This window comes from Hippocampus bargibanti, linkage group LG13 (assembly GCF_051943395.1).
Source record: "Hippocampus bargibanti isolate YZ-2025 linkage group LG13, ASM5194339v1, whole genome shotgun sequence".
Lineage (NCBI taxonomy): Eukaryota > Metazoa > Chordata > Actinopteri > Syngnathiformes > Syngnathidae > Hippocampus > Hippocampus bargibanti.
The window spans coordinates 20,664,048-20,691,348 of NC_142746.1; the positions used below are offsets into that span (position 1 = coordinate 20,664,048).

Sequence of the window (27,301 nt, forward strand, 5' to 3'; positions counted from 1 at the left end):
AAATGCACCTCAACCTCTTTCTCAGGCTTTAGCTGCCCATTTATATGCCTGACAGAAAATATAAGCGGTACAAACAAAGCCAAAATAGAATTAAAAAAATGGATTTTGAAAGAGAAATTCACGCAATGGACACCCATCGCCTCTTCCGAAGAATCCCACATTCTTCAAAACACCAAAAATCAATCACCTAAAGCGTTACAACATTTATCGTAATACTCTAATCCCAGCCTAGAGGGCGCCAGAAGTAAGTGACGCGTTGCCGCTGAAACCGTACGAAGCTACGATGACGTGTCGGTGTTGCCTCATGTTTGCCGTGTTTGTCAAGCGTGTTGACAAGTTCTAATTGCCGTGTGCAAGCTAATTAGTATCTGTGATTAGCATCGCTAATTAGCCTGAGGCACGCCGCGGCTTGGAACGAGGTGGTTTGAGTTAATCAGGTCAAGTCGAAGCCGTTCTGAAAAGCCGCATAACTTGTGCCGCTAGTATAATCTCAAGATCCGCACAAAGGTGCCTTATAACTTCCCGCGCGTTTGGACTGATGTCAGTTTGCCGTTATTAGATTCGCCATACGTGCTCCAATTCGGATTCGTAAATGCTCACGTGAAGAAGATGAACGCCGTCACGTTTACGCACTCCAGAATCCATCTTGTCTTTATCGCGAGATGGAAAAGTTCAATCGCTTGCAGCAAATGGAGGATGGTTGCAAATGAGAAGCAAAGGAGGCAACTGGCAGTAATTATCTCGGTGAAGGTCGGCTTGGATTGATGAGGTGTAATCAAAGTGAAAAAAAAAAAAGAAACACCTGCACGCTCGTTAACGCCATGCGGGTTTGTCTTCTATGAAATGACATTAGCCATTTTTGTACCAACAATTTAGATTTTGTCTCGCGGTAAATGTTAAGGCTGAAGCTTACAATACGAAATCTTTGCCTCCTCCTTAAAGGACAACCGACACCATTTTTTTTGTTTCCTAACTGACATCAGAAAAACGTTTTATAGCATCTAAAATAGCCAAAACACGCAGGCTGATATTTTTAGTCAAATGCAAAATACCAATAAAAATTACTTAAATGGCCAAAATCTGCAAAAAAATTTACCCGGAAGTGGCCAGTTTCAGAAGGTCCCGCCCCCTTGTTCGTGATGTCACCCCAAGACGTCTTACCTTGCTGGAGAATCAAAACAATGGCTTTAGATTCGGAGAATATGCTTTCTTGTTACTCATCCAGTTATGAATATGATTCAAATAGTTCTGAAGAAGAAAGCATACAAGTTTGCAATCGATTAAAGAAGTCCTTCCGTATCTTTTTGAGGCATCCGGTGGGAAATGTAGCACCCAAAAAAGCCAGAAAATGGTGACAAAGCCGTGTAAGGAATTAATCAGCCCGTTTCCACAGGCTGATTAATTCCTTACATGGAGCTTTGTCGCCCTCTTCTGCCTCTTTTTGGTCCTACATGAAGTTTTCAGACCAAAGTACAGCAAAATGCATTGACGTGATGGGATGACTGCTACAATGTGTCCTTTTTTCGGTCAGGGGCGTTCCTTCAGTGACGTAGGGTGAGGACTCGTCACCAACTCAAAAACAAGACTTCCGGAATATTCAGCGCGAGTCTTAAAACGTAAAATATAGCTATATGCGGTGGAATTTCTGTAAAATACGCTCAGTAAAAGTCATTTGAAGACATTTTACAAATTATGGACACAACTTGTCCGGACACGTCGGTTGTCCTTTAAAGGACAACCAACATCATTTTTTTGTTTCCTAACTGACATCAGAGAAACGTTTTATAGCATCTAAAATACACAGGCTGATATTTTTAGTCAAATGCAAAACCCCAATAAAAATGACTTAAAGTGTGCAAAAACTGCAACAAATTGAGCTGCGAATTGGGAGTTTTCAAAAGCCCCGTCCCCAGATCATGACGTCACACCAAGACGTCTTGCCTTGCTTGAGAATCAAAACAATGGCTTCAGATTCGGAGAAGATGCTTTCTTGTTACTCATCCAGTTATGATTATGATTCAAATAGTTCTGAAGAGGAAAGCATAAGTGTTTTCAATCGATTAATTGATTACTTGCGGATCAATTTGAGCCTTCAGGATTCCAATGTAGCGTCCCAGAAAATGCACAAGATGGCGCCCAAGCTCAGTTGGAAATTTTCTTATAGGGGTTTTTCTTTCGATGTTATTCATTGTGATCCAATGAATTTTGGTCATTTTTCGGCTATAAACTACATAAAAAAATATAGAAACTAAAATCGTCCACTTTGTGAGTTTTCTGCATGTATCCTTTCAATTTCCCCTCACACAATGAGATGACTGACATGCCCACCTAATTTTAGCTTTGCGGTAGGGTGCAAAATCACTGTAAAAAAAAAAAAGAAATACCAGCATAGACTTAATTTCAATCATGGGTACATTTTCAGACCCTTTACTTATATTGAAAAAAAAAAAAGTAAATAACAGTATTTATCCCAAGGCACTGTCCTAGTTCTTCTCTAAAAATCACACAGAGCTCCCCGTCAACAGAGTTTCTAGGGACAATCTCTTTGCTCGTTCTTTGGAATGGGTTCACACACTTATACACACAAAAACACACACATCTTGGTCCTATTTGCACATTGAAACAAACAAGCCCAAAAAAAAAATGGCAGCACCGTGCTGCAAGGAAAACATCAGAGAGAAAAAAAAAAAGAGTCTATGAAATAAAAATCAAAAACGCCGGACGCAGTCGCAATAACACATCGGCTGCTGCCAGATGCTTATCCACTAGTGACCACACAAAAGATTTGCCAACACTACCAGTACCACCACGACATTAAAGGACAACCGACATCTCCGGACAAGTTGTGTCCATAATTTGTAAAATGGCTTCAAATGTTTCCACCGCATATATAAGACTCGCGCTGAATATTCCGGAAGTCTTGTTTTTGAGTTGGTGACGAGTCTGTACGTGACGTCACTAAAGGAACGCCCCTGACCGAGAAAGCGACACACAATGCATTTTGGGTACTTTGTTTGGTCTGAAAACTGTGTTGATCAGTGTTGATGGCGAAATCAGAAGGAAAACTCGACTTCTACAGTGTATTTGATGTTCCCTTACAAAACGTCCCAGGAGACAATTTCCACGGAGGTTTGTCGCCATCTTCTGCCTTTTTTGGGTACTACTAAAGACTTTGTCACTACATTTCTCTCCATATGCATCAAAATGACCGGAATAAATTCTTTAATCGATTGCAAACATGTCTGCCTTCCTCTTCAGAACTATTTGAATCATATTCATAACTGGATGAGTAACAAGAAAGCATCTTTTCCGAATCTGAAGTCATCGTTTTGATTCTCCAGCAAGGCAAGACATCACGAACAAGGGGGCGGGACCTTCTGAAACTGGCCACTTCCGGGTTCATTTTTTTGCAGTTTCAGCGCACTTTAAGTCATTTTTATTGGTGTTTTGCATTTGACTAAAAATATCATACTGCATGTTTTGGGTATTTTATATGCTATAAAACATTGGTGTCAAACATACGGCCCACGGGCCGGAACCGGCCCCCAGGGAGGTTTGATCAGGCCTGCAAGATAATTTAAAATTGAAAAAAATGCACAAACGATATGGAATTCATATTTTTAATGAAGTGCAATTCAAGGATCGTCCACTAGGGGACTGAGTGGTGCTTTTTCGATCAATGTAGAAGAAAACAGCTGTTTTTTTTTCCAACCAAGGTCTTTTTTTAATCATGATTTCAACACCCTCATTAGCCGAAAAGTAGATAAGGAGTGTCGAATTTTCAATGAAAAATGGACCACGTCATATTTTTTTTACAGAGATCCATCCATGGGAAACGTTTGTGCCGAAACCGAAAAGTTCGTAAGCCAAGGGGTTTGTAAACCAAAGTATCACCGTACCTTGAAATACCTGGAAACTTTTTTTTAGTTTTTTTTTCCAAAAACTGAAGTTGCATTTTGTCACCGGATAGCCTGTCATCGTCTGTGTGTGTAACCAGCCGCAAAGCTTTTGTGACACACCTGAATGAGTCGGCTCCGGCCGAGCACTTTGGCGTCGCACCGCGTCGACGCGTTCCATTACAAGGCTGACAGGTGTTGTTTCCCCGCCCATCGTCCGCAGGGTGACTCGCTGAGGACCAGCGTCCATCTCGACTTCGGCGACGGCATCCGAATCGCTTACTCCAACCTGAGCCGGGCCGACGACGGCATCCAGCACGCGTATCGAGCCACGGGGATTTATCAAGTGACGGCGGTGGCCGAGAACAGTCTGGGATCTGACAGCTGTGTGCTGTATCTGCACATCATCAGTACGCTGAGACCAAATACTCGCACATTGTCTCTTCTGCGTTTTATTTATTCATGGAGTCTTTTAGGACTCGGCGAGTCGCCGCAGTGCGTCGTGAGATGCTAGAGTGACTTAGGTTAGGGATCCGCAGCGGAAGGAGAGATGTCATTTTAAGGGTTGCCCAGAAGAGAGATCTGGGTCCTCTTTGAGCAAGGCACTGAAGCCACAGAATTTATGCACAGCTACATTTTTACTAAAAAAAACAACAACAAAAACTTGCAAAACACTGATTTGATTTCAGGTCAAGTTAAACCAATTTAAATCGTGTCAACCAAACAATGAACTGGATCGATTGAATTTTAGCTTAAAAAAAATGTTTTATTTTTTTATTTATATCTTTATGTATTTATTTAATTTTTATTTGTTTTTATTTTTATTTTCATTTTCATTTTCCATTTAACATTTTTTATTTTAAATTTAAAATTTTCAGTTTTCAAAATTCAATTTTTATTTTGATTATTTTTTTATTTTAATTTGATTTTTTTTTTTGTTATTTTATTGTTATTTTTATAGTTTTTTTGTTCTTTATTGTTATTTTATTTTAATTGTTGTTATTGTTTGTTTTCTCTTTTTGGTTTTTATTTTCTGTTTTTGTCTTAGATGACTAAAACTACCGGAACATTAAAAGAATTGTTGCCCCTCCAAAAGATGTCAAAATATTGTTGTTAATTTTTATTTTTATTGTTATTATTTTCTTCATTTTTATTTTAATTTTGGTTGTTGTATATTTTCTATTTTTTTTTATTATTTTCAGTTTTTTTGTTTTAGTTGAGTGAATCTACCGGAACATTAAAAGAATTGTTGCACCTCCAAAAATGGGTTTCCCAAAAATATATTCATTTTTAATCAAATATGTTCTCTAAAACACCAACAAATAAAAAAAATATATAAATTAACATTTATATATATTAAATAAATGATTTAAAAAACGTGTTTTTCTGCATTTCTTAACTATAAATTGTAACTATAAATTGTATATAAATTATATAATATATATAATATATAAATTGCATTAATAAAAATAAAGTTAAAAAATTGTAAGCTGCTAAAATTAACTAAAAAATAGTTCAGTTTAGCCATTGAAACCTTCCCTATTTTATTTTATTTTGTCTTGTCTTGCCTTATGCGATTTTATTTTAATTATCTTTTTTATTTTATTTTTTAATGGAGCGTGCTGTTGTATCTCAGGTGGACATAGACTACAAGGCTACCACACACATTCTCCTATGCAATTTTATTTTATTTTATTTTATTTTATTTTATTTTATTTTATTTTATTTTATTTTATTGTAATTTTTAATGGAGCGTGCTGTTGTAGCTCAGGTGGACACACTACAAGGCTGCTTCAATATAATCTATGCGTGTCTCAAACTAAAATGCCCCCTCCTACCACACACGTTCTTCTATGCAAATTGAAATAAATATGAGTCAGTTGACGTTACAGATTGCATGCACGTCATGGCCTTGACTATAAAACAATCATGAACTCTCCACTATTTGATTTAGATTTTTCTGTAAACACGAGAGACTCATAAATACAAAAACATCCAATCACTCAATACATACCCATGTTTATTAAAACTAATTTCACTTGTGTGTTGCTACCACAGGTCCTGTGGAACGCGTGTACCTCTCGGTCCCACTAGTGGCCTTCAGAGGGAAGGCGACCAATCTGACGGCGGTGGTTTGGCCCAGTCACATCAGGACGTTGACCTTCTTCTGGTGGATGGCCAACAGCACAGAGGTGACGAGCTGCTCTTTGTCCTTTTTCGGAAAATTCAATCAAACGGGCCCCATTTGATTGTTTATCTGTGCTTTTTTTGTTTTTGTTTTTGTTTTTTTTTTTTTTGGTGGGGGGGGGGGGGGGGGGCACTGGCATGCCGTCAATCTTTTCAGAGGTTATGTTTACGGGGGCATGTGTTAGCGTTTGGGCCAAGTCCAATATTCCTTTGTTTTCTTTCTTTTTTCAATATGATTATGATGCTGGAAATAAAAATCGGTACAGTGATACCTCAGTTTACGAACCCCTTGGCTTTCGAACCTTTCGGTTTACGAACGTTTTACTTTGGCATACAAACTATTTTTCGGGATACACATGGAGCTGCCACAATGAGTGATGTGTCGAACGAGCCCGTTCTCCTAAAAGAAAAATGGCAGCCGGCTTGTTTTGGTCCTCTATATCCCACCTCCAGTCGTTGATTAAAGCCACGTGATTGGTTAAGAAGGCAGCAGTGGGGGGGGGGGGGGGGGTTTACAGACAGAAAGAGAGTGAAGCCATTTTCCAAAAAAGAAAATGGCTGCCGACATTTTTTTGTCCTCTATTCCCCGCCCCCAGTCTTCGGTTAAAGCCACCTGATTGGTCAAGAACGCAGCAGTGAGGGGAGGTGGTTTAAACATTAGACACAGGCAGACAACACAGAGAGAGTGACAAAATGGATATAAAACAGTGTAATTTGGACTCGTTTCAACTTTGATAGTTCAAAGGCAGAGTGTAGACTGCAAGGTTAAAATTCTCATCAATCAGGCTCCACAAATAATCCGCACAAGCCATCTGTATACTTGATGCAAAAAGCTATCAACCCAGCTAAACAGAACACAATTGATGAGGAACTAGATAAAATTATCACAGAAAAAGCCCCTACAAGGGATCATTCCTCCAGATGGTGTAAGAAGAAGGTTACCTTCCTCATCAAGTGTTTCATGCTGATGAAACCGGCCACTCCATTCCATCAAGCCATCAACGACCATCACAAAGGTAAATAAAACGACTTTATTAGACAGTACAGTTTATTTCTTTCATTATAATACCATAGCACATTTATTATACTTAAAATACGGTATATTTTGTGTAGTTTTAAGGCTTATTTAGTTGAAAATTATGTTTTATGGGGACCTGGGAACGGATTATTCTCATTTTAATGGTTTCCTATGGGAAATTAATTTTTGGGATGCACACTTTTCGCCTTACACACTCTGTCTGGGAACCAATTAAGTTCATAAGCCGAGGTGTATAATAAAAACATGGAGGTGGGCGTGGCCACCCAAAGCCACCCTGTAGCTCCGCCCCTGTTTGTCATAAATCTCTTCCTTTTCTCTCATTTTTAACGCAGCCAATTGTCACCCTGGATGGTAGCATCTCGTACACGTTCCAGAAAGAAGGAACAAATAAGGTCACGGTCCAGGTGGCTTCTGGGAGTACGGTGATGCAGGATTCAAGGGATATTACAGTTAAAGGTTAGCGTGCAACTTTAATTGGTGACATGAATATGCAACATGTGGACCGTGCTCGCCGACGTGGACCAAATGTCACGGCGAGAAAACACGGAAAAATCTTGACGCCAATTAAGTCCGACTTTTGGGGAAATGAACCCAAAGACGGTTTCAAAAACAACAACAACAAAAAAGGCTTTGTTTTTGTTTTTGCCAGAGTTTTTCAGGTCGCTGCTGTTGTCCTTTTCACCGATGCTTGACGAGCACAATCCTGACATCCCCGAGTGGCGGGAGGACATAGGTCGCGTGGTGCAGACATCACTGTCACGGGTACGTCAACTTCTAACCGCAAGTCGCCGGACCACCCGTACCTATCTGGGTCATTACTCTTTCATACCGCCGTGCGCCGCCGCTACAGCGCTCGTCATGTTTTATGGGCCGTGACGGAGATCTTGCCCTTTTTTTTTTTTTTTTTTTTAGTTTTTGTCTTTCTTTCTTTTGAACTTTTTGCGATGACAGCAAGGAGACATCACAATGGCCGCCGTTGTAAAGTTGAGTTGGCTGAGGTTTGATTGGTTGGCTGCCGAAAAGCCAAAATGCTATTGGAGAGATGCAAAAGACAACTAGTGATATTTTTATAATGATGTAAATGACATTTATTATTATTATTATTATTATTATTATTATTATTATTATTATTATTATTATTATTATTATAGCTAGCTATATTTCTATCTATTTGAGTTACTTCCGGGTTGAGTGAATGCTGGCGCGTGTGGCTGCCGCTGCTCACCCACAGAAAAAACTGATCCTGTGACTGTAAAGTGACCTTGAGAGTTTTGAAAGGCGCTTATAAATGAAATGTATTATTATTATTATTAAAACCACCCAAAAAAATTGCATAATTCAGTAAGCAGATACATTTCGTTGATGACCGAGGGCAGCAAAAACAGACCACCGTAAAAACAGTAATCATCACAGAAAAACCTTTATTCAGAAAACCTTTATTCGTCCCACAATGGGGGACGATGGTTTTCTGTGCAATGGGTCGCCATTTATAAATAAATACATAAATAAATAAATAGGGAAATAAATAAAAACAGACAGATAAATAGTAAATAAATAAAAGTAAATAAATAAATACAAATAAACAAATAAATAAATGATAACTAAACACATAAATAAATAAGCAAATACATAAATAAATAGAGTAGAAAAATAAATAAATACACATAGACAAATAAATAAATGATAAATAAACACAGAAATAAATAATCAAATAAATACATAAATAAATAAATAAATAAATAAATAAAAAGTTGAACAATACATACATAGAAAGAAATTACATAAAAATAGACAAATAAATACAGAAATAAATACCTAGAAAATAAATAGAAATAGCCAGATAAATAAATACATACATATTTGAATAAATACACAATAAATAAATAAAACAGACTAACAGATAAATAAATAAAACAGACAAATACATAAATATATACGTTCATAAATAAATACAAAGTAGAAAAAATAAATAAATACAAATAGACAAATAAATAAATGGTAAACACATAAATAAATAAGCAAATAAATAAATAAAAAGTAGAAAAATAAATAAATAGAAAAATTACATAAAAATAGACAAATGAATACAGAAATAAATACATAGAAAAATAAATAAAAATAGCCGGATAAATAAATACATACATATTTGAATAAATACACAATAAATACATAAAACAGACTAACAGATAAATAAATAAAACAGACAAATAAACAAACAAATAAATATATAAGTTCATAAATAAATACATACAAATAATAATAAATAAATACATACAATAAATACATACAAATAAATAAATACAAAGAAAAAATAAAAAGAAAAGAAGGAAAAATAACTACATTTAAAAATAAATAAAAATAGACAGATAAATAAATAGAAAAGTAGAAGAGTAGAAAATTAGAAAAATAAATGAATACATCCATAAATTGAGTAATGACTATAAATAGAGAAATACTGTCGATAAATAAATAAAACAGACAAACAGATAAATAAATACATACAAACACAAATAAATAAATCAATAGAAAAGTAGTAAAATAAATACATTTACAAATAAAAAAGACATAAATACATAAATAGAAAATTAGAAAAATAAACATACATAAATTGAGTAATAAATAGAAATAGACAGAGAGATACTGTAGATGAATAAATATATAAATAAATACATCAATATTTCAGATTTAGAGGCCATTCTATGAGCCAAAAGTCCTAATTGTATCCTTATTCATGTTTTACTGTCAGCTTTCCGGTGTTCCCGCCAGTCAGCTGCTGGTATCTTTGTACCCTGGACTCCCAACCACGGCAGAGCTTTTCATCCTGCCCGATGTGATCACGCCGAATAGGAGGCAAACCCCGGAGGAATTGCAGATGGTAAGAAGAGCAACACCTTCATCCGTGGGTCATCATACGGCGTTACACACCCACACCCCTCCAATATTGATCTACACCTTCTGTTGACGCAGCCATATTGCTTTTCCTTCCTGGTTTAGACATACTGATCTGCCATGAACAGCGAAAATGGGCATAATATTAATGGCCAGCGAAATGTATTGGAGTGTGCCGGAGGGGGAGTGGTTATTATAAAATGAATACAATAAAATAATACCGATTTTGACTTTATTTTGATTCATGCAATTTATATACCGGTAATAAATGAGGAAAAATGGTTTTTATTCATTTTTATATTTTTTATTTTCTGCCGTTTTAGGGTTAAAAAATTAATTAAAAAATGAAATTATATTTGGGTGGTTTTTCAAAGTTTTGGTAGTTTTATTTTAAAAAATCGATCTACCGGTAAATCTAGCTATCTGACTATCTATGTATCTAACTATTTAGCGAGCTATCTAGTGAGCTATGTAGCAAGCTATATAGCGAGCTATCTTCCTCGCTAGCTAGCTTGCTATCTATCTATCTAGATATAGATATAGACAGACAGACAGACTATGAGTTAGCTTACTAGCTTGCTATCTAGCTATATAACTATCTAGATATAGATATAGACATAGACAGACAGACAATGAGTTAGCTTACTAGCTTGCTATCTAGCTATCTAGATACAGATATAGACAGAAAGACTATGAGTTAGCTTACTAGCTTGCTATCTAGCTATGTAGATATAGATATAGACAGACCGACAGACTATGAGTTAGCTTACTAGCTACACACATAGACAGATAGCATACATATTAGCTCGCTATCTTCCAAAATAACTAGCTAGATATATGATATCTTTTGAGTTAGCTCGGTATCTGTCTATGTTGCTATCAAGATAGCTAACGAGTTAGCTAGCTAAATAGATACAGTAGTTATTACCATGTCATTCATCAGCAATTCATGAAATACATATGAAATAAATGATGAATTATAATAAACGTTTTTTTTTTCCTTGAAGATATTTATTTTCCCCCAGTTTTTTCTTATGTATACATTTACAGTATGTTTATTACATATTTTTTTATGAGTTTAAGTGTGTTTTGATCATACTCAATGTGTTTTCAGTGTGTTCCGCAATGTGGATTGAGCAAAACTATTGCGAGTGTGTCTCAGTGCTAAACAGTGGTTCACCTTGCAATTTTATGATTATTTTTTTTTTTTTTTCCGTAACACAAACAGATATCTGACGTTTTCGTCGCCCTCTTCGACCAAGGCCGCGTCCACTTTGAGCTTAAAGTTGACACTCGGATCAGCGTCCACATTACTCAGCAAACTTTGGGTAAGTGTCCCTTTGATCGCACTTTTCACGCCTGCTTGACTTTCAGCTGACGCGACGGGTGACACTGCACATCGCGGCTCATCAAAGCGGCCGATCGATGACGTGATCGGCAGCATGTTGTGTTCGAGACCGCCGGGGTCGCGTCATCGTTAGCATATGGCTAAAGTGCATCGAAGGGTGGGGTGGGCGTAGGGGGTGTTGTCCTTTTTTTTTACCCCTTTTTGTCCATCAATGGATCTGTCTTTGTTTGTGTCGCCGTACAAAACCCTGCGTCGCCTTTTAAGATGATCCGCAAAAGGTCACGCTTGCTTAAGGAGATACACTTTGAATACGGCTTCTCAGCATTTATAAAGCCATGACGGGGCAGTACACGAGCGACCCCCCCAGGGAGATCATGATGTTCTCAACCCCCGAGGAACCCCCGAGGAGGTCAAATCGTGTCAGCCTAGAAGTGACAAATTAATTTGTGTTTTCATTTTTCCGTTCCTCATTTAGAACACGATCAGTCTCATGCTCGAGTTGTCAAGTTGTTGCTGCATCTTTAAACAATGGTGGAATCATTGATTTGTTTTATTTTTTTTTTTTTTTTTTTTTTACTAGCAGCAAAATGAATGAAGATCAAGTCTGCCGCCCGTCCGCTGCCGTTGATAACGAAACACAATAGTTAAAAAGGGAATAAAAAGGTTTTGTGACTATTTGGTTCAACGTGGTCATGATAAATTAGGCGAGCAGCTGTAGTTGTATTTATTTATTTATTTATTTATTTATTTATTTATTTATTTATTTATTTATTTATCTGCTTATTTATATTTTGAAAGGTGTTCATAAATGAAACATTATTATTATTATTATTGTTGTTGTTGTTGTTGTTGTTGTTATTGTTGTTATTATTTATTTATTTATTTATTTATTTTTGGTAATATTGATAATTTTGGCCAAGTGGGTTTTGGCCTAAACAGGTTGCAGGTGAGACAAAGCTTTAACTATTTATTTATTTATTTATTTATTTATTCATTTAATTAATTAGTTAATTTACTTGTGTATTTATGTATTCATTTATTTATTTATTTATTTTTGGTAATATTGATAATTTTGGCCAAGTGGGTTTTGGCCTAAACAGGTTGCAGGTGAGACAAAGCTTTAACTATTTATTTATTTATTTATTTATTCATTTAATTAGTTAATTTACTTGTGTATTTATTTATTTATTTATTTATTTATTTATTTATTTTATTTACCTATTCGTTAATTCATTTACTTGTGTATTTGTTTGTTTATTTAGTTATTCACACATTCGTTTGTGTATATATTTATTTATTTTATATATTTACTTATTTATTCATGCATTTATTCATGTATTTATTTATTTGTGTATTTATTGGATTGGATTGGATTGGATATGCCTTTATTAGTCTCACAGTGGAGAAATTTATCATTATTATGTGTTTATTTATTTATTTTAGATATTTATTTATTCATGCATTCATTCCTTTATTTGTGTATTCATTCATGTATATTTACTTATTCATTCATTATTTTTTTTTCATGTATTTATGTATGTATTTATTCATTTATTTATTCGTTTATTCATTTATTTATTCATGAACAACATTGCTAAATTGTTGATTCCTTTATTTGCATTGTAGTCAGGCAGAAAAAAATAAAAATGATCTTGATATTTTCACACAATAATTTTTAATTTAAAAAAAATGTTATTTAATTTGTATTATATTTTTTTTTTAAATCATTTTAGCGCCACTGGTGGATTCGACCGCCCTTCACAGTGGGTCGGCCATGTTGGTGCTCATCTCGGTGGTGCTTGTGGGTTTAGCTGCATTCTTCATTTACAAGTTCAAAAGGTGAGGACCCCTAACCCCGTCAGAGTCCCCTCAAATTTAGGTTCTTTTTTTAAGCCTTATTATCTGTCCCAAAAAAAAGGAAAATCCCTTGGATCCACGTTGAGACGGAGGATAGTCGCGAAAAGGAATCGGAGGTGATCAGCACGGTCAGTCAGAAGGACGACATGTCCAAGGTCAACCTTTCCGACTTTCCCTCAGAGAAGAACTTTATAGAAAAGGAGCTTGACGCCAAGAAACGAGGTGAGCTTCATTTTAATTTGTATTTTATTTCTTTTTTTTTTTTAATGCCGTCACGTGACAAACGACAGCTTGGACACCAACATGACAGCGTGAAATAGAGCGCCGGAGCATATGTGACACGTTAATATGGGATTTCAAGTGAAGCTGTCACCGCAGGAGGCTTATGAATGCCGTTGACGTCAAGAAAGCTCGCTAGGCGTCCGCACCCTTGCGTGCACCTGCTGAGATTTATGAAATTTGCTAACATAATCCAAACAAAAAGGAAACCGCAGTAGAATTTCAAAATAAATACAATTACAAAAACGAAATATTCATGACACGTTAAATCAAAATAAAATCCCCCCCAAGGAATACTCAATTTTGATGTGAACTACCTACACTCATAACAGAAAAAGTATTATTATTATATATTATTATTAAGGTATATTGTGTGTATTTTTAAGGCTTATTTAGTTAAAAATTATATTTTATGGAGACCTGGCAATGGATTACTCTCATTTTAATGGTTTCCTATGGGAAATTAATTTTTGGTATACACACTTTTCGCCTTACACACTCTGTCTGGGAACCAATTAAGTGCATAAGCCAAGGTTCCATTGTATATCAAAAAATGGCAAGATAATTTTAATCATTTGCTGCATTCAACATCTTATGTTATCGGGATACAGCGTGCACGAAATGGTAAATAATACTAAAATACGCTCATACCTACAAATAAAATATAGAACAACTATTTTTTTTTTACAATTCACGCATGACAAGAATCAATAAAATGACATAAAATTAACGATTGTGACAAAAAAAGGGGAAAGGCAGCTGGAGTACTCTCAAAGGGGCTTAAAGGACAACCGACGCCTCCGGACAAGTTGTGTCCATAATTTGTAAAATGGCTTCAAATAACTTCTACTGAGCATATTTTACAAAGATTCCACTGCATATAGCTATATTTTACATTTTAAGACTCACTGAATATTCAGGAAGTCTTGTTTTTGAGTTGGTGACGAGTCCTCACCCTACGTCACTGAAGGAACGCCCCTGACCGAAAAAAAAGACACATCGTAGCAGTCCTTCCATCACGTCAATGTATTTTGCGCTACTTTGTTTGGTCTGAAAACTTCATGTTGATCCGTGTTGATGGCGAAATTAGAAGGAAAACATATATAACGCTATGGTGAATCGTTGTATGTTGCACCAAGACTACTATTTGATACTAGTTGACAAAACTTCCCAGGAGACAATTTCCATGCAGCTTTGTCGCCATCATCTGCCTTTTTTGGGTACTACTAAAGACTTAGTCACTACATTTCTCTCCATATGCATCAAAATGACACGGAATAAATTCTTTAATGGATTGCAAACATGTATGCTTTCCTCTTCAGAACTATTTGAATCATATTCATAACTGGATGAGTAACAAGAAAGCATCTTCTCCGAATCTGAAGCCATTGTTTTGATTCTCGAGCAAGGCAAGCTGTCTTGGCGTGACACCACGAACAAGGGGGCGGGACCTTCTGAAACTGGCCACTTCCGGTTTTGATTTGAAGTAGTTTTTAGACACTTTCAGTCATTTTTATTGTTTTGCATTTGACTAAAAATATCATACTGCGTGTTTGAGTATTTTAGATGCTATAAAACGTTTTTCTGATGTCAGTTAGGAAAGAAAAAAAGTGGTGTCGGTTGTCCTTTTAACACTCATCCACCACGCTGCCCATCAATGAGATACAAATCACCCCACGCCACAAATTCTCACATAACTTACTTTTGATTGACAGAAGCATTCGTTTCAATCCTTCTCACACGACGCAAAGGCTGCAGGCTTTTTTTTTTCTTCTTGACACCTTTTCTACCTCTCCTGCTGCTTCTTTCTTTCCAAGTGGTCGCCAGTGTGAAACGAGCGATGGTTGTTGACGATTTTTTTTTTTCCTTCAAGCTCGTGGGGTGAAAGTGATTTACCTTTTTCTTCTTTTTTTCTTTTTTTCTTTTCCATCGAATCCCTCAAGTCTCACTTGGAGTCTTCTTTTAAAATGAAAGCGTTTCTAATCAGGTGTGCCAAAAGCGTCAAATCCATCATGGGCTCTCATCGTTGGAGGGTCGCCCCTCGGATTACATGAGGATTAATAGCTCAGACATTAAAAGTGGTTCAATTGCTTTAGTGAAAAACGGATCGGGTGCCTTCAGAATAAAAAAAAAAAAACATAAATAAATGAGATACTGTACAATTACAATAATGCTGTTGATAATGTTAATAAATAACATTGAATAAAAAAAAAAAAAAATGTTTTTCAAGGAATGAATCAAGTAGATAAACTCATTTTTAAACTATTAAAACAAATCTAACTAAATAAATCAAATAAAATAACATGACAGGTCTACAATCAACAATGAAAAACGACCAAAAAAGTGATAAAAAATATATTTATATTAAACCCAGTAAAAATACTTAGACATATCCAAATGTAAAAAAGAATTCAATTTATATTAATAATATACATAATTCAGATAAAAAATTGTACAAATATATAACATCTTAAAATTCAACAAGAAAAAAAATTGTCCCTGAAGAAAAAAAACAACAGACAATACACAACTTCAATATTAAAAATCGAAGCGTATTTTTCAAAATAAAATTAGCAATGTGCATTAAATATAATATTTTCCCCAAAAAAAGGTAAATTTCATCCTGCGAGCAGGGGGGGGGAAACACAATTGTGAATCTTTGACATTACCATGAAAATAAATAGACATAAATAAATAAAAGTAATTATACACATAAATCAAAAAATCAAAACATAAATGGATAAATAAAAAATAAATACATAATTAAAATAGACATGTAAATAAATACATAAATAAATAAATGCATACATACATACATACAAGTAACTGTGCACATAAATCAAAATCAAAACATAAATAGATAAATATAAAAATACATAATTAAAATACACATATAAATAAATACATAACTAAATAAATACATGAATAAATACATACATACATGCATACAGACAGACAGTAATTAAATACACAATTAAAAAATCTAAACATAAATAAAAAATGAATACAGAATTAAAATACACAGAAATAAATACATAAATAAATACATACATATATACATATATAAATACATAAATATACACACATTTAAATAAATAAAAAAATAAATAAATACAAGTAATTACACACACAAAAAATTACATCATAAATAAATATATAAATACGTAAATAAATGAACATATAAATAAACAAAAATACAAATAAACACCTACACAAATACATAAATACACACACATTTAAATAATTAACTAAATAAATAGACAAAATTAAATGCATGAACAAATACACAAATAAAAAAATAAATGCAATCATACATAAATACAGACATCAATAGATAAATAAATAAAACATCCGTTCGTCCATCCAATTCGGACCACCGGCTTCCCCTCTGCCCGAACTTCTGCGTTAAAATTTGCCTTCTTGCTTTCCAGCATCACAGGGGAGGAATCTGGAGCGAATCGTCACCAGGGAATATCCAAACTGTACAAACGTCTAATGACACTGGCACACTCTTACCCAGTAAGTACACACAATGTCGTCGTTTTCAAATGTACTGCGATCGTTGGCGTTTGTTAGCTTCTCTTTTTAAGAATAGTTCTTTCATGCCAATGGTCGCTCTCGTTTTCCTCCCAGTCATGTTTTCACACTCACGAGTTGAGTAGCTAACTTTACAATACGTTAGGGAAAGACGATCGATAAACTGGACTGTGAGGAAGTGTTTAAAGGGTGTCATGAGGTTTTTAAGTAGGAAATGGTGTAAAAAAACAAAGAAAAAGCAAAAGATCATTCGAAATTATGTGTCAAACTGCACTACTGCACAAATATGGCAAGAAGAACAATCTTTTTGGGGCCAAAAAGCACACAGCAGTGAACTTGTGAATTGCGTTTGACAGAAACTGAATAAAATAATAAATAATAAAAAAAATAAATATGTTTACTCCGCCCATAAGCAGTAAACGGATTTCAAATTGTGAAATGTGTATGGATGTTCTCAAAAAGTAGTTGTCCGACGCCCCTGCGGCTAATCTCGCTGTCGAAAAACACCACTTTGAGATGCTACGCTAGCTAACTCACTTTGCCGATGAAAAGGCCAAACGTATAACGTTTTACCACTCACGGTTGAAGGTCAACCGCCGTATAGATCACAAAAAAATTTATCAATCTCAACATTTTCAAACAAATCATCAATTTGCGACTAGCGATATGCCGCTAGTTTAAAGCTAACATCACAAGGCTAAAATCCATACATACACAATCCATACTATGCTGTTAAAATGTTTACTTTTCTGTCAATGGTGAATTCACTAGTCCATTTCTCGTGCCTAGAGAGGTGTTTGTTACATCTTATTTTGTTTTATTTTTACTATTTATGTATGTATTTTTTTATATATGTATTTATTTATATATTTATTTGAGGGAGACCAGATAAATTTGTCCATCTCAGGGCTCCGCCATTTTGACATAATCCAGCTCAAATTGACGTCAAAATGCCTTCGTGCTCGTGTCGCTAACGTCAAGGCTAGCTTGTTTTGGTGGCTTTTTGTGACTTTCGCAATGCTAGCCCAGCCGCGCTTTGACATCAATTTCAGTATAAACGGAGCTTTAACTGACGGAACTCCATTCGGATTGTGTCTTAACCAATTGTTAAACTGCATCAAATTACACCACTTTGAGATGCTACGCTAGCTAACTCACTTTGCCGATGAAAAGGCCAAATGTAAAACGTTTTACCACTCACAGTTGAAATTCAACCGATATAGATCACAAAAGAATCAAAAATTCATCAATCTAAACATCAACATTTTCAAACAAATCATCAAATTGCGACGAGAGGTACACCGCTAGCTTAACGCTAACATCACAAGGCTAATATCCATACATGAGCTATGCTGTTAAAATGTTTACTTTTCTGTCAATGGTGAATTCACTAGTCCATTTCTTGTGCCTGGGAATCTGTTTGTTACATCTCATTTTGTTTTATTTTTAGTATTTATGTATGTATGTATTTATTTGGGGGAGACCAAATTAATTACATTTTGACATAATCCAGCTCAAATTGACGTCAAAATGCCTTCGTGCTCGTGTCGCTAACGTCACGGCTAGCTTGTTTTGGTGGCTTTTCGTGACGCTCGCAATGCTAGCCCGGCGGCGCTTTCACGTCAATTTCCATATAAACGGAGCTTTAAGTCACGGAACACCTTTCGGATTCTTTCTTAACTGATCGTTAAACTGCACTAAATTCCTGTTAAAAAAAAAAAAAACTAACAAACAAACAAAATGGAGGTTCACTGTATTAAAAAAAAAAAAAAACAAACAAAAGCCTCAAGTGTGCCCCGTTTTCTACGTCCGATCACCCTTTTGTCCGAATTCCGACTGAACTCTCATGAGAGCGGCCCGCCAAAAGCGAACAAACACGACGATGCGACAGTTTGACTGCTGAGTCGACAGACATTTTGGAACCCGACACGTGTACATAAAACCAAGACAAAGAAGTGGACGGATCGACGGCGCCATTTTGAACTCATTGCCTCCTTGTCCAGTAACGTCTCATCACCAATCGACTCCTTATCAGTATTTTGACACTCGCATGTCCTAATCAATTGTAAAAAAAAAAAAAATACATTGAGGAATATACATTAGGGTGAGCAATTGTTCTCTGTCATAGTGAGTTGAAAGCTTTATTGGCACATGAAATAAACAAAAAAAAAATGAAACGCCACTTGTGCGATGGCCGGCAATGAGCATGATTTCTTTTTTGTTGTTGTTGTGTTTGTCGTTTTTCTTACTGTGAGTACATTTGGAAACTGTTCAGAATAAATGTATTTTTGTATGACACAGTTTTATTCCCCCTCTATTGGATAGCCGATGAAACCTGTTGGGATCTGTAATGTCTGAATCAGATGATATGATGAAGCACCACCAAAAAAATAAAAAGTTTATCGTTAAAGTTGACCCCAAAAAAAGGGTCAGGAAATCTGTTTGAGGACAAATGAAATCAATGTCAAGGTATTTAGGGAAAATGTTCAAATATGTCATTATTTTGTAAATACTGTATATCATTGTTGGATGACAAGATGGCCACCAAAACAAGTTTTTGGTTCACCGATAAGGTCAAAAGTCCATTTGCTACAAACCACATCAAGTCATACCTCAAATTAAAGGTCTTAGTGGGATATTTTTGAATGTGTGATTATTTTGGAAAGATGTCTTCACTCCATGACGCAATAACCAAAAAACATGTTTTTTGGTGTGTTTTTGTTCTGTTTTAAAGTCATGACAAATTTCAAAGGATTCAAAGTAACTTTCTTGCATACTATATAACTTAAAATAATGTATATTTTTGAGATTATGTACTGACAGTATTTATAAAAATATTTAGGAGATTTATTTTTACGAAGGATATAAAAAGTCTACACCCCCTTGATCAAATGACACACATATATATATATATATATATATATATATATATATATATATATATATATATATATATATATATATATATATGTCCCCCCTACGCTCCCAAATACACTTCCTTTGTTCTAGTAGGCTTTCCTTGACGGACATTTGATTTTGTTTAGCATTGGAAGCCTGAAGTTTTTTTTACTTCATACTGTTCATGTTTTCATTTATTATTATCATAATGATGATGATTATTATTATTATGATGATGATGATTATTATTATTATTATTATTATTATTATTATTATTATTGTCGTTGTTATTATTATTATTGTTTTTTGTTAATATTGTTATTAGTGTTATTATGATTGTTATTATTAGTGTTATTATTATTATTATTATTATTATTATTATTATTATTATTATTATTATTATTATTAGTGTTATTATGACTGTTATTATTATTACTGCTATTATTATTGCTATTATTATTGTTGTTAATATCATTACTATTATTAGTATTAATAATATTATTATTATTGCTATTATTATTGTTATTATTGTCATTAATATTATTATTGCTATTATTGCAATTATTATTGTGATTATTCTTATTATTATTATTATTATTATTATTATTGTTTGATTATTATTATTCTCTTAAAAGTACCTTTTTCCCCCAGACTTTGGCCACTTTGTCATGTAATTTCCATTCCAAATAATTTGACGTCTATTTGACAGCTTCCACTCAAAAGTGAGCTTCTTTCCCTTCCTTACCGAAAGCAAAGCGATTCCTTCGGGACTTTTTTTGAAGACATTCAAGATATTCTCAGCACGTCCATCAAAAAAAGCCCGAATTCCCCGTTAACCCCCGATCGACCCGCAGCCTTTTGTCATTTTGCCGCTCTCAACACCCCACACCAATCTTCATCATGCCTTCGAACAGGGCAAAGGTCATCTCTCTCGCTAACTGCTCGGGGATGCGCTAGCAGAGTTTATCCCAATCTCCAGTCTAATTGAATGGCGACAACAATCGCTAATGGATGCTCCGCCGCCGCCATAATGTCGCACTCGATGACAGGAAAGACGCTCATCAATTCGGGAATTGTGGCGCTCGGTGTTTGCCGCGGGTTATTATGCGCGTGTGGTGGTGGAGGGAGGGGGTGGGGGGGGGTGAATTGCTCATTGGAGGTGCGACTCTCAAACTTTCTTTCTTCCAGGGGGCTAAGGATAATTAATTTGGCGCGCAGCGGGAAAGTCGGTACAAGCGGCCCATTTGATTCCTGCCGCTACGTTGCTGCTAATTGTCCTTAGATGCTAATTGTCCTTAGACGATCGGGCCGCCGGTGAACTTTTTGGTGAGAAACGAAGCAAAGTGAAAAGTTTTCGAAGCGACAGAAACATTTGAACTTATATTGTTGTTGTTGGTTTTTTTTTCTCCCCCATCTGTGGCAGAAGAGCCTAAACAGAAAAAAATCAATTGTGCGCTGCAAAATTTGGTGTCCCACAGAACTTAATACATCTTATTTATGTACTATACATTGTGTTTTTCTGGGTAAAAACACCTTACTATACGTGGTGTGGTTTTTGGGGTCAAAAACGCCTTAGTATACATCGTGGTTTTTTTTAGCTAAAAACGCCTTACTATACATGATCGTTTTTTTGGCTAAAAACGCCTTACTATACATGGTCATTTTTCGGGTAAAAACGCCTTACTATACATGGTCGTTTTTGTCATGCAAAAAACGCCTTACTATACATGGTCGTTTTTGTCATGCAAAAGACGCCTTACTATACATGGTCCTTTTTTGCAGCTGAAAACGCCTTACTATACATGGTCGTTTTTTCGGCTATAAACGCCTTACTATACATGGTCGTTTTTTGGCTAAAAACGCCTTACTATACATGGTCCTTTTTTGCAGCTGAAAACGCCTTACTATACATGGTCGTTTTTCGGCTAAAAACGCCTTACTATACATGGTCGTTTTTGTCGTGCAAAAAACGCCTTACTATACATGGTCCTTTTTTGCAGCTGAAAACGCCTTACTATACATGGTCGTTTTTTTCGGCTATAAACGCCTTACTATACATGGTTGTTTTTTGGCTAAAAACGCCTTACTATACATGGTCCTTTTTTGCAGCTGAAAACGCCTTACTATACATGGTCGTTTTTCGGCTAAAAACGCCTTACTATACATGGTCGTTTTTGTCATGCAAAAAACGCCTTACTATACATGGTCCTTTTTTGGGGCTAAAAACACCTTACTATACAAGGTCGTTTTTGTCGTGCAAAAAACGCCTTACTATACATGGTCCTTTTTTGCAGCTGAAAACGCCTTACTATACATGGTCTTTTTTTCGGCTATAAACGCCTTACTATACATGGTCGTTTTTTGGCTAAAAACGCCTTACTATACATGGTCCTTTTTTGCAGCTGAAAACGCCTTACTATACATGGTCGTTTTTTCGGCCAAAAACGCCTTACTATACATGGTTGTTTTTGTCGTGCAAAAAATGCCTTACTATACATGGTCCTTTTTTGCAGCTGAAAACGCCTTACTATACATGGTCCTTTTTTCGGCTAAAAACGCCTTACTATACATGGTCCTTTTTTGGGGCTAAAAACACCTTACTATACATGGTCCTTTTTTGCAGCTGAAAACGCCTTACTATACATGGTCGTTTTTCCGGCTAAAAACGCCTTACTATACATGGTCCTTTTTTGCGGCTGAAAACGCCTGACTATACATGGTCGTTTTTGTCGGCTAAAAACGCCTTACTATACATGGTCGTTTTTGTCATGCAAAAAACGCCTTACTATCCATGGTCCTTTTTTGCAGCTGAAAACGCCTTACTATACATGGTCGTTTTTTTCGGCTAAAAATGCCTTGCTATACATGGTCGTTTTTCGGCTAAAAACGCCTTACTATACATTGTCGTTTTTCCGGCTAAAAACGCCTTACTATACATGGTCCTTTTTTGCAGCTGAAAACGCCTTACTATACATGGTCCTTTTTTCGGCTAAAAACGCCTTGCTATACATTGTCGTTTTTCCGGCTAAAAACGCCTTACTATACATGGTCCTTTTTTGCAGCTGAAAACGCCTTACTATACATGGTCGTTTTTCCGGTTAAAAACGCCTTACTATACATTGTCGTTTTTCCGGCTAAAAACGCCTTACTATACATGGTAATTTTTTGCGGCTGAAAACGCCTGACTATACATGGTCGTTTTTGTCGGCTGAAAACGCCTTACTATACATGGTCGTTTTTGTCATGCAAAAAACGCCTTACTATCCATGGTCCTTTTTTGCAGCTGAAAACGCCTTACTATACATGGTCGTTTTTGTCGGCTAAAAACGCCTTACTATACATGGTCGTTTTTGTCATGCAAAAAACGCCTTACTATACATGGTCCTTTTTTGGGGCTAAAAACGCCTTACTATACATGGTCGTTTTTGTCGTGCAAAAAACGCCTTACTATACATGGTCCTTTTTTGCAGCTGAAAACCCCTTACTATACATGGTCGTTTTTTTCGGCTGAAAACGCCTTACTATACATGGTCGTTTTTCCGGCTAAAAACGCCTTACTATACATGGTCCTTGTTTGCAGCTGAAAACGCCTTACTATACATGGTCGTTTTTTTCGGCTGAACACGCCTTACTATACATGGTCGTTTTTGTCGTGCAAAAAACGCCTTACTATACATGGTCCTTTTTTGCGGCTGAAAACGCCTTACTATACATGGTCGTTTTTGTCGGCTAAAAACGCCTTACTATACATGGTCGTTTTTGTCATGCAAAAAACGCCTTACTATACATGGTCATTTTTTGGGGCTAAAAACGCCTTACTATACATGGTCGTTTTTGTCGTGCAAAAAACGCCTTACTATACATGGTCCTTTTTTGCAGCTGAAAACGCCTTACTATACATGGTCGTTTTTTTCGGCTAAAAATGCCTTACTATACATGGTCGTTTTTTTTTTTCGGCTAAAAACGCCTTACTATACATGGTCGTTTTTCGGCTAAAAACGCCTTACTATACATGGTCGTTTTTGCAGCTGAAAACGCCTTACTATACATGGTCCTTTTTTTCGGCGAAAAACGCCTTACTATACATGGTCCTTTTTTGCAGCTGAAAACGCCTTACTATACATGGTCGTTTTTTTTGGCTAAAAATGCCTTACTATACATGGTCGTTTTTTTTCGGCTAAAAACGCCTTACTATACATGGTCGTTTTTCGGCTAAAAACGCCTTACTATACATGGTCGTTTTTGCAGCTGAAAACGCCTTACTATCCATGGTCGTTTTTTTCGGCTGAACACGCCTTACTATACATGGTCGTTTTTGTCGTGCAAAAAACGCCTTACTATACATGGTCCTTTTTTGCGGCTGAAAACGCCTTACTATACATGGTCATTTTTGTCGGCTAAAAACGCCTTACTATACATGGTCGTTTTTGTCATGCAAAAGACGCCTTACTATACATGGTCCTTTTTTGCAGCTGAAAACGCCTTACTATACATGGTCGTTTTTTTCGGCTAAAAATGCCTTACTATACATGGTCGTTTTTTTTTCGGCTAAAAACGCCTTACTATACATGGTCGTTTTTCGGCTAAAAACGCCTTACTATACATGGTCGTTTTTGCAGCTGAAAACGCCTTACTATACATGGTCCTTTTTTTCGACGAAAAACGCCTTACTATACATGGTCCTTTTTTGCAGCTGAAAACGCCTTACTATCCATGGTCGTTTTTTTTCGGCTGAACACGCCTTACTATACATGGTCGTTTTTGTCGTGCAAAAAACGCCTTACTATACATGGTCCTTTTTTGCGGCTGAAAACGCCTTACTATACATGGTCATTTTTGTCGGCTAAAAACGCCTTACTATACATGGTCGTTTTTGTCATGCAAAAGACGCCTTACTATACATGGTCCTTTTTTGCAGCTGAAAACGCCTTACTATACATGGTCGTTTTTTTCGGCTAAAAATGCCTTGCTATACATGGTCGTTTTTCGGCTAAAAACGCCTTACTATACATTGTCGTTTTTCCGGCTAAAAACGCCTTACTATACATGGTCCTTTTTTGCAGCTGAAAACGCCTTACTATACATGGTCCTTTTTTCGGCTAAAAACGCCTTACTATACATGGTCGTTTTTGTCATGCAAAAAACGCCTTACTATACATGGTCCTTTTTTGGGGCTAAAAACGCCTTACTATACATGGTCCTTTTTTGCAGCTGAAAACGCCTTACTACACATGGTCGTTTTTTTTCGGCTAAAAACGCCTTACTATACATGGTCGTTTTTCGGCTAAAAACGCCTTACTATACATGGTCGTTTTTTGCAGCTGAAAACGCCTTACTATACATGGTCGTTTTTCGGCTAAAAACGCCTTACTATACATGGTCGTTTTTCGGCTAAAAACGCCTTACTATACATGGTCGTTTTTGCAGCTGAAAACGCCTTACTATACATGGTCGTTTTTGTCGTGCAAAAAACGCCTTACTATACATGGTCCTTTTTTTCGGCTAAAAACGCCTTACTATACATGGTCGTTTTTTCGGCTGAAAACGCCTTACTATACATGGTCATTTTTTGGCTAAAAACGCCTTACTATACATGGTCCTTTTTTGCGGCTGAAAACGCCTTACTATACATGGTCATTTTTTGGCTAAAAACGCCTTACTATACATGGTCCTTTTTTGCGGCTGAAAACGCCTTACTATACATGGTCGTTTTTTCAGCTAAAAATGGCTCCTGTGCATGACCCAAAATGGAAATGCTAGGAATTGAACCGGGAACAGCACGCATGCAAAGTATGCACTCTACAACTGAGCTAAATCACCATTTTATTGGCTGAAAACACCTTACTATACATGGTCGTTTTTTCCGGCTAAAAACGCCTTACTATACATGGTCCTTTTTTGCGGGTGAAAACGCCTTACTATACATGGTCGTTTTTTTCGGCTGAAAACGCCTTACTATACATGGTCGTTTTTGTCGGCTAAAAACGCCTTACTATACATGGTCGTTTTTGTCATGCAAAAGACGCCTTACTATACATGGTCCTTTTTTGCAGCTGAAAACGCCTTACTATACATGGTCGTTTTTTTCGGCTAAAAATGCCTTGCTATACATGGTCGTTTTTCGGCTAAAAACGCCTTACTATACATTGTCGTTTTTCCGGCTAAAAATTCCTTACTATACATGGTCCTTTTTTGCGGCTGAAAACGCCTGACTATACATGGTCGTTTTTGTCGGCTAAAAACGCCTTACTATACATGGTCGTTTTTGTCATGCAAAAAACGCCTTACTATACATGGTCCTTTTTTGCAGCTGAAAACGCCTTACTATACATGGTCCTTTTTTTCGGCGAAAAACGCCTTACTATACATGGTCGTTTTTTTTCGGCTAAAAACGCCTTACAATACATGGTCGTTTTTTTTCGGCTAAAAACGCCTTACTATACATGGTCGTTTTTGCAGCTGAAAACGCCTTACTATACATGGTCGTTTTTTTTCGGCTAAAAACGCCTTACTATACATGGTCGTTTTTGTCGTGCAAAAAACGCCTTACTATACATGGTCCTTTTTTTTCGGCTAAAAACGCCTTACTATACATGGTCCTATTTTGCGGCTGAAAACGCCTTACTATACATGGTCATTTTTTGGCTAAAAACGCCTTACTATACATGGTCCTTTTTTGCGGCTGAAAACGCCTTACTATACATGGTCATTTTTTGGCTAAAAACGCCTTACTATACATGGTCCTTTTTTGCGGCTGAAAACGGCTTACTATACATGGTCGTTTTTTCAGCTAAAAATGGCTCCTGTGCATGACCCAAAATGGAAATGCTAGGAATTGAACCAGGAACAGCACGCATGCAAAGCATGCAATCTACAACTGAGCTAAATCACCATTTTATTGGCTGAAAACGCCTTACTATACATGGTCGTTTTTGTCGTGCAAAAAACGCCTTACTATACATGGTTGTTTTTGTCGTGCAAAAAAAACGCCTTACTATACATGGTCCTTTTTTGCAGCTGAAAACGCCTTACTATACATGGTCGTTTTTCCGGCTAAAAACGCCTTACTATACATGGTCCTTTTTTGCGGGTGAAAACGCCTTACTATACATGGTCGTTTTTTTCGGCTGAAAACGCCTTACTATACATGGTCGTTTTTGTCGTGCAAAAAACGCCTTACTATACATGGTCCTTTTTTGCGGCTGAAAACGCCTTACTATACATGGTCGTTTTTGTCGGCTAAAAACGCCTTACTATACATGGTCCTTTTTTGCGGGTGAAAACGCCTTACTATACATGGTGGTTTTTTTCGGCTGAAAACGCCTTACTATACATGGTCGTTTTTGTCGTGCAAAAAACGCCTTACTATAC

General features: G+C 36.1%; 1 protein-coding gene across 2 annotated transcripts in view; it reads left to right on the plus strand.

Moving 5' to 3' along the window:
* sorcs3b (sortilin related VPS10 domain containing receptor 3b) overlaps positions 1-19,919 on the plus strand; it is a 71,378-nt gene extending 51,459 nt beyond the window's left edge. For both annotated transcript variants that reach the window (XM_089011531.1, XM_089011530.1), the window contains exons 19-27: positions 4,120-4,306; positions 5,955-6,088; positions 7,455-7,578; positions 7,772-7,884; positions 9,869-9,997; positions 11,240-11,339; positions 13,093-13,198; positions 13,278-13,438; positions 16,927-19,919. In XM_089011531.1, the coding sequence (XP_088867657.1) occupies positions 4,120-4,306; positions 5,955-6,088; positions 7,455-7,578; positions 7,772-7,884; positions 9,869-9,997; positions 11,240-11,339; positions 13,093-13,198; positions 13,278-13,438; positions 16,927-16,991 (1,119 nt within the window). In that variant the 3' untranslated portion in view covers positions 16,992-19,919. The remainder of the gene's footprint in view (positions 1-4,119; positions 4,307-5,954; positions 6,089-7,454; positions 7,579-7,771; positions 7,885-9,868; positions 9,998-11,239; positions 11,340-13,092; positions 13,199-13,277; positions 13,439-16,926) is intronic.
* Positions 19,920-27,301: the final 7,382 nt, after the last annotated feature.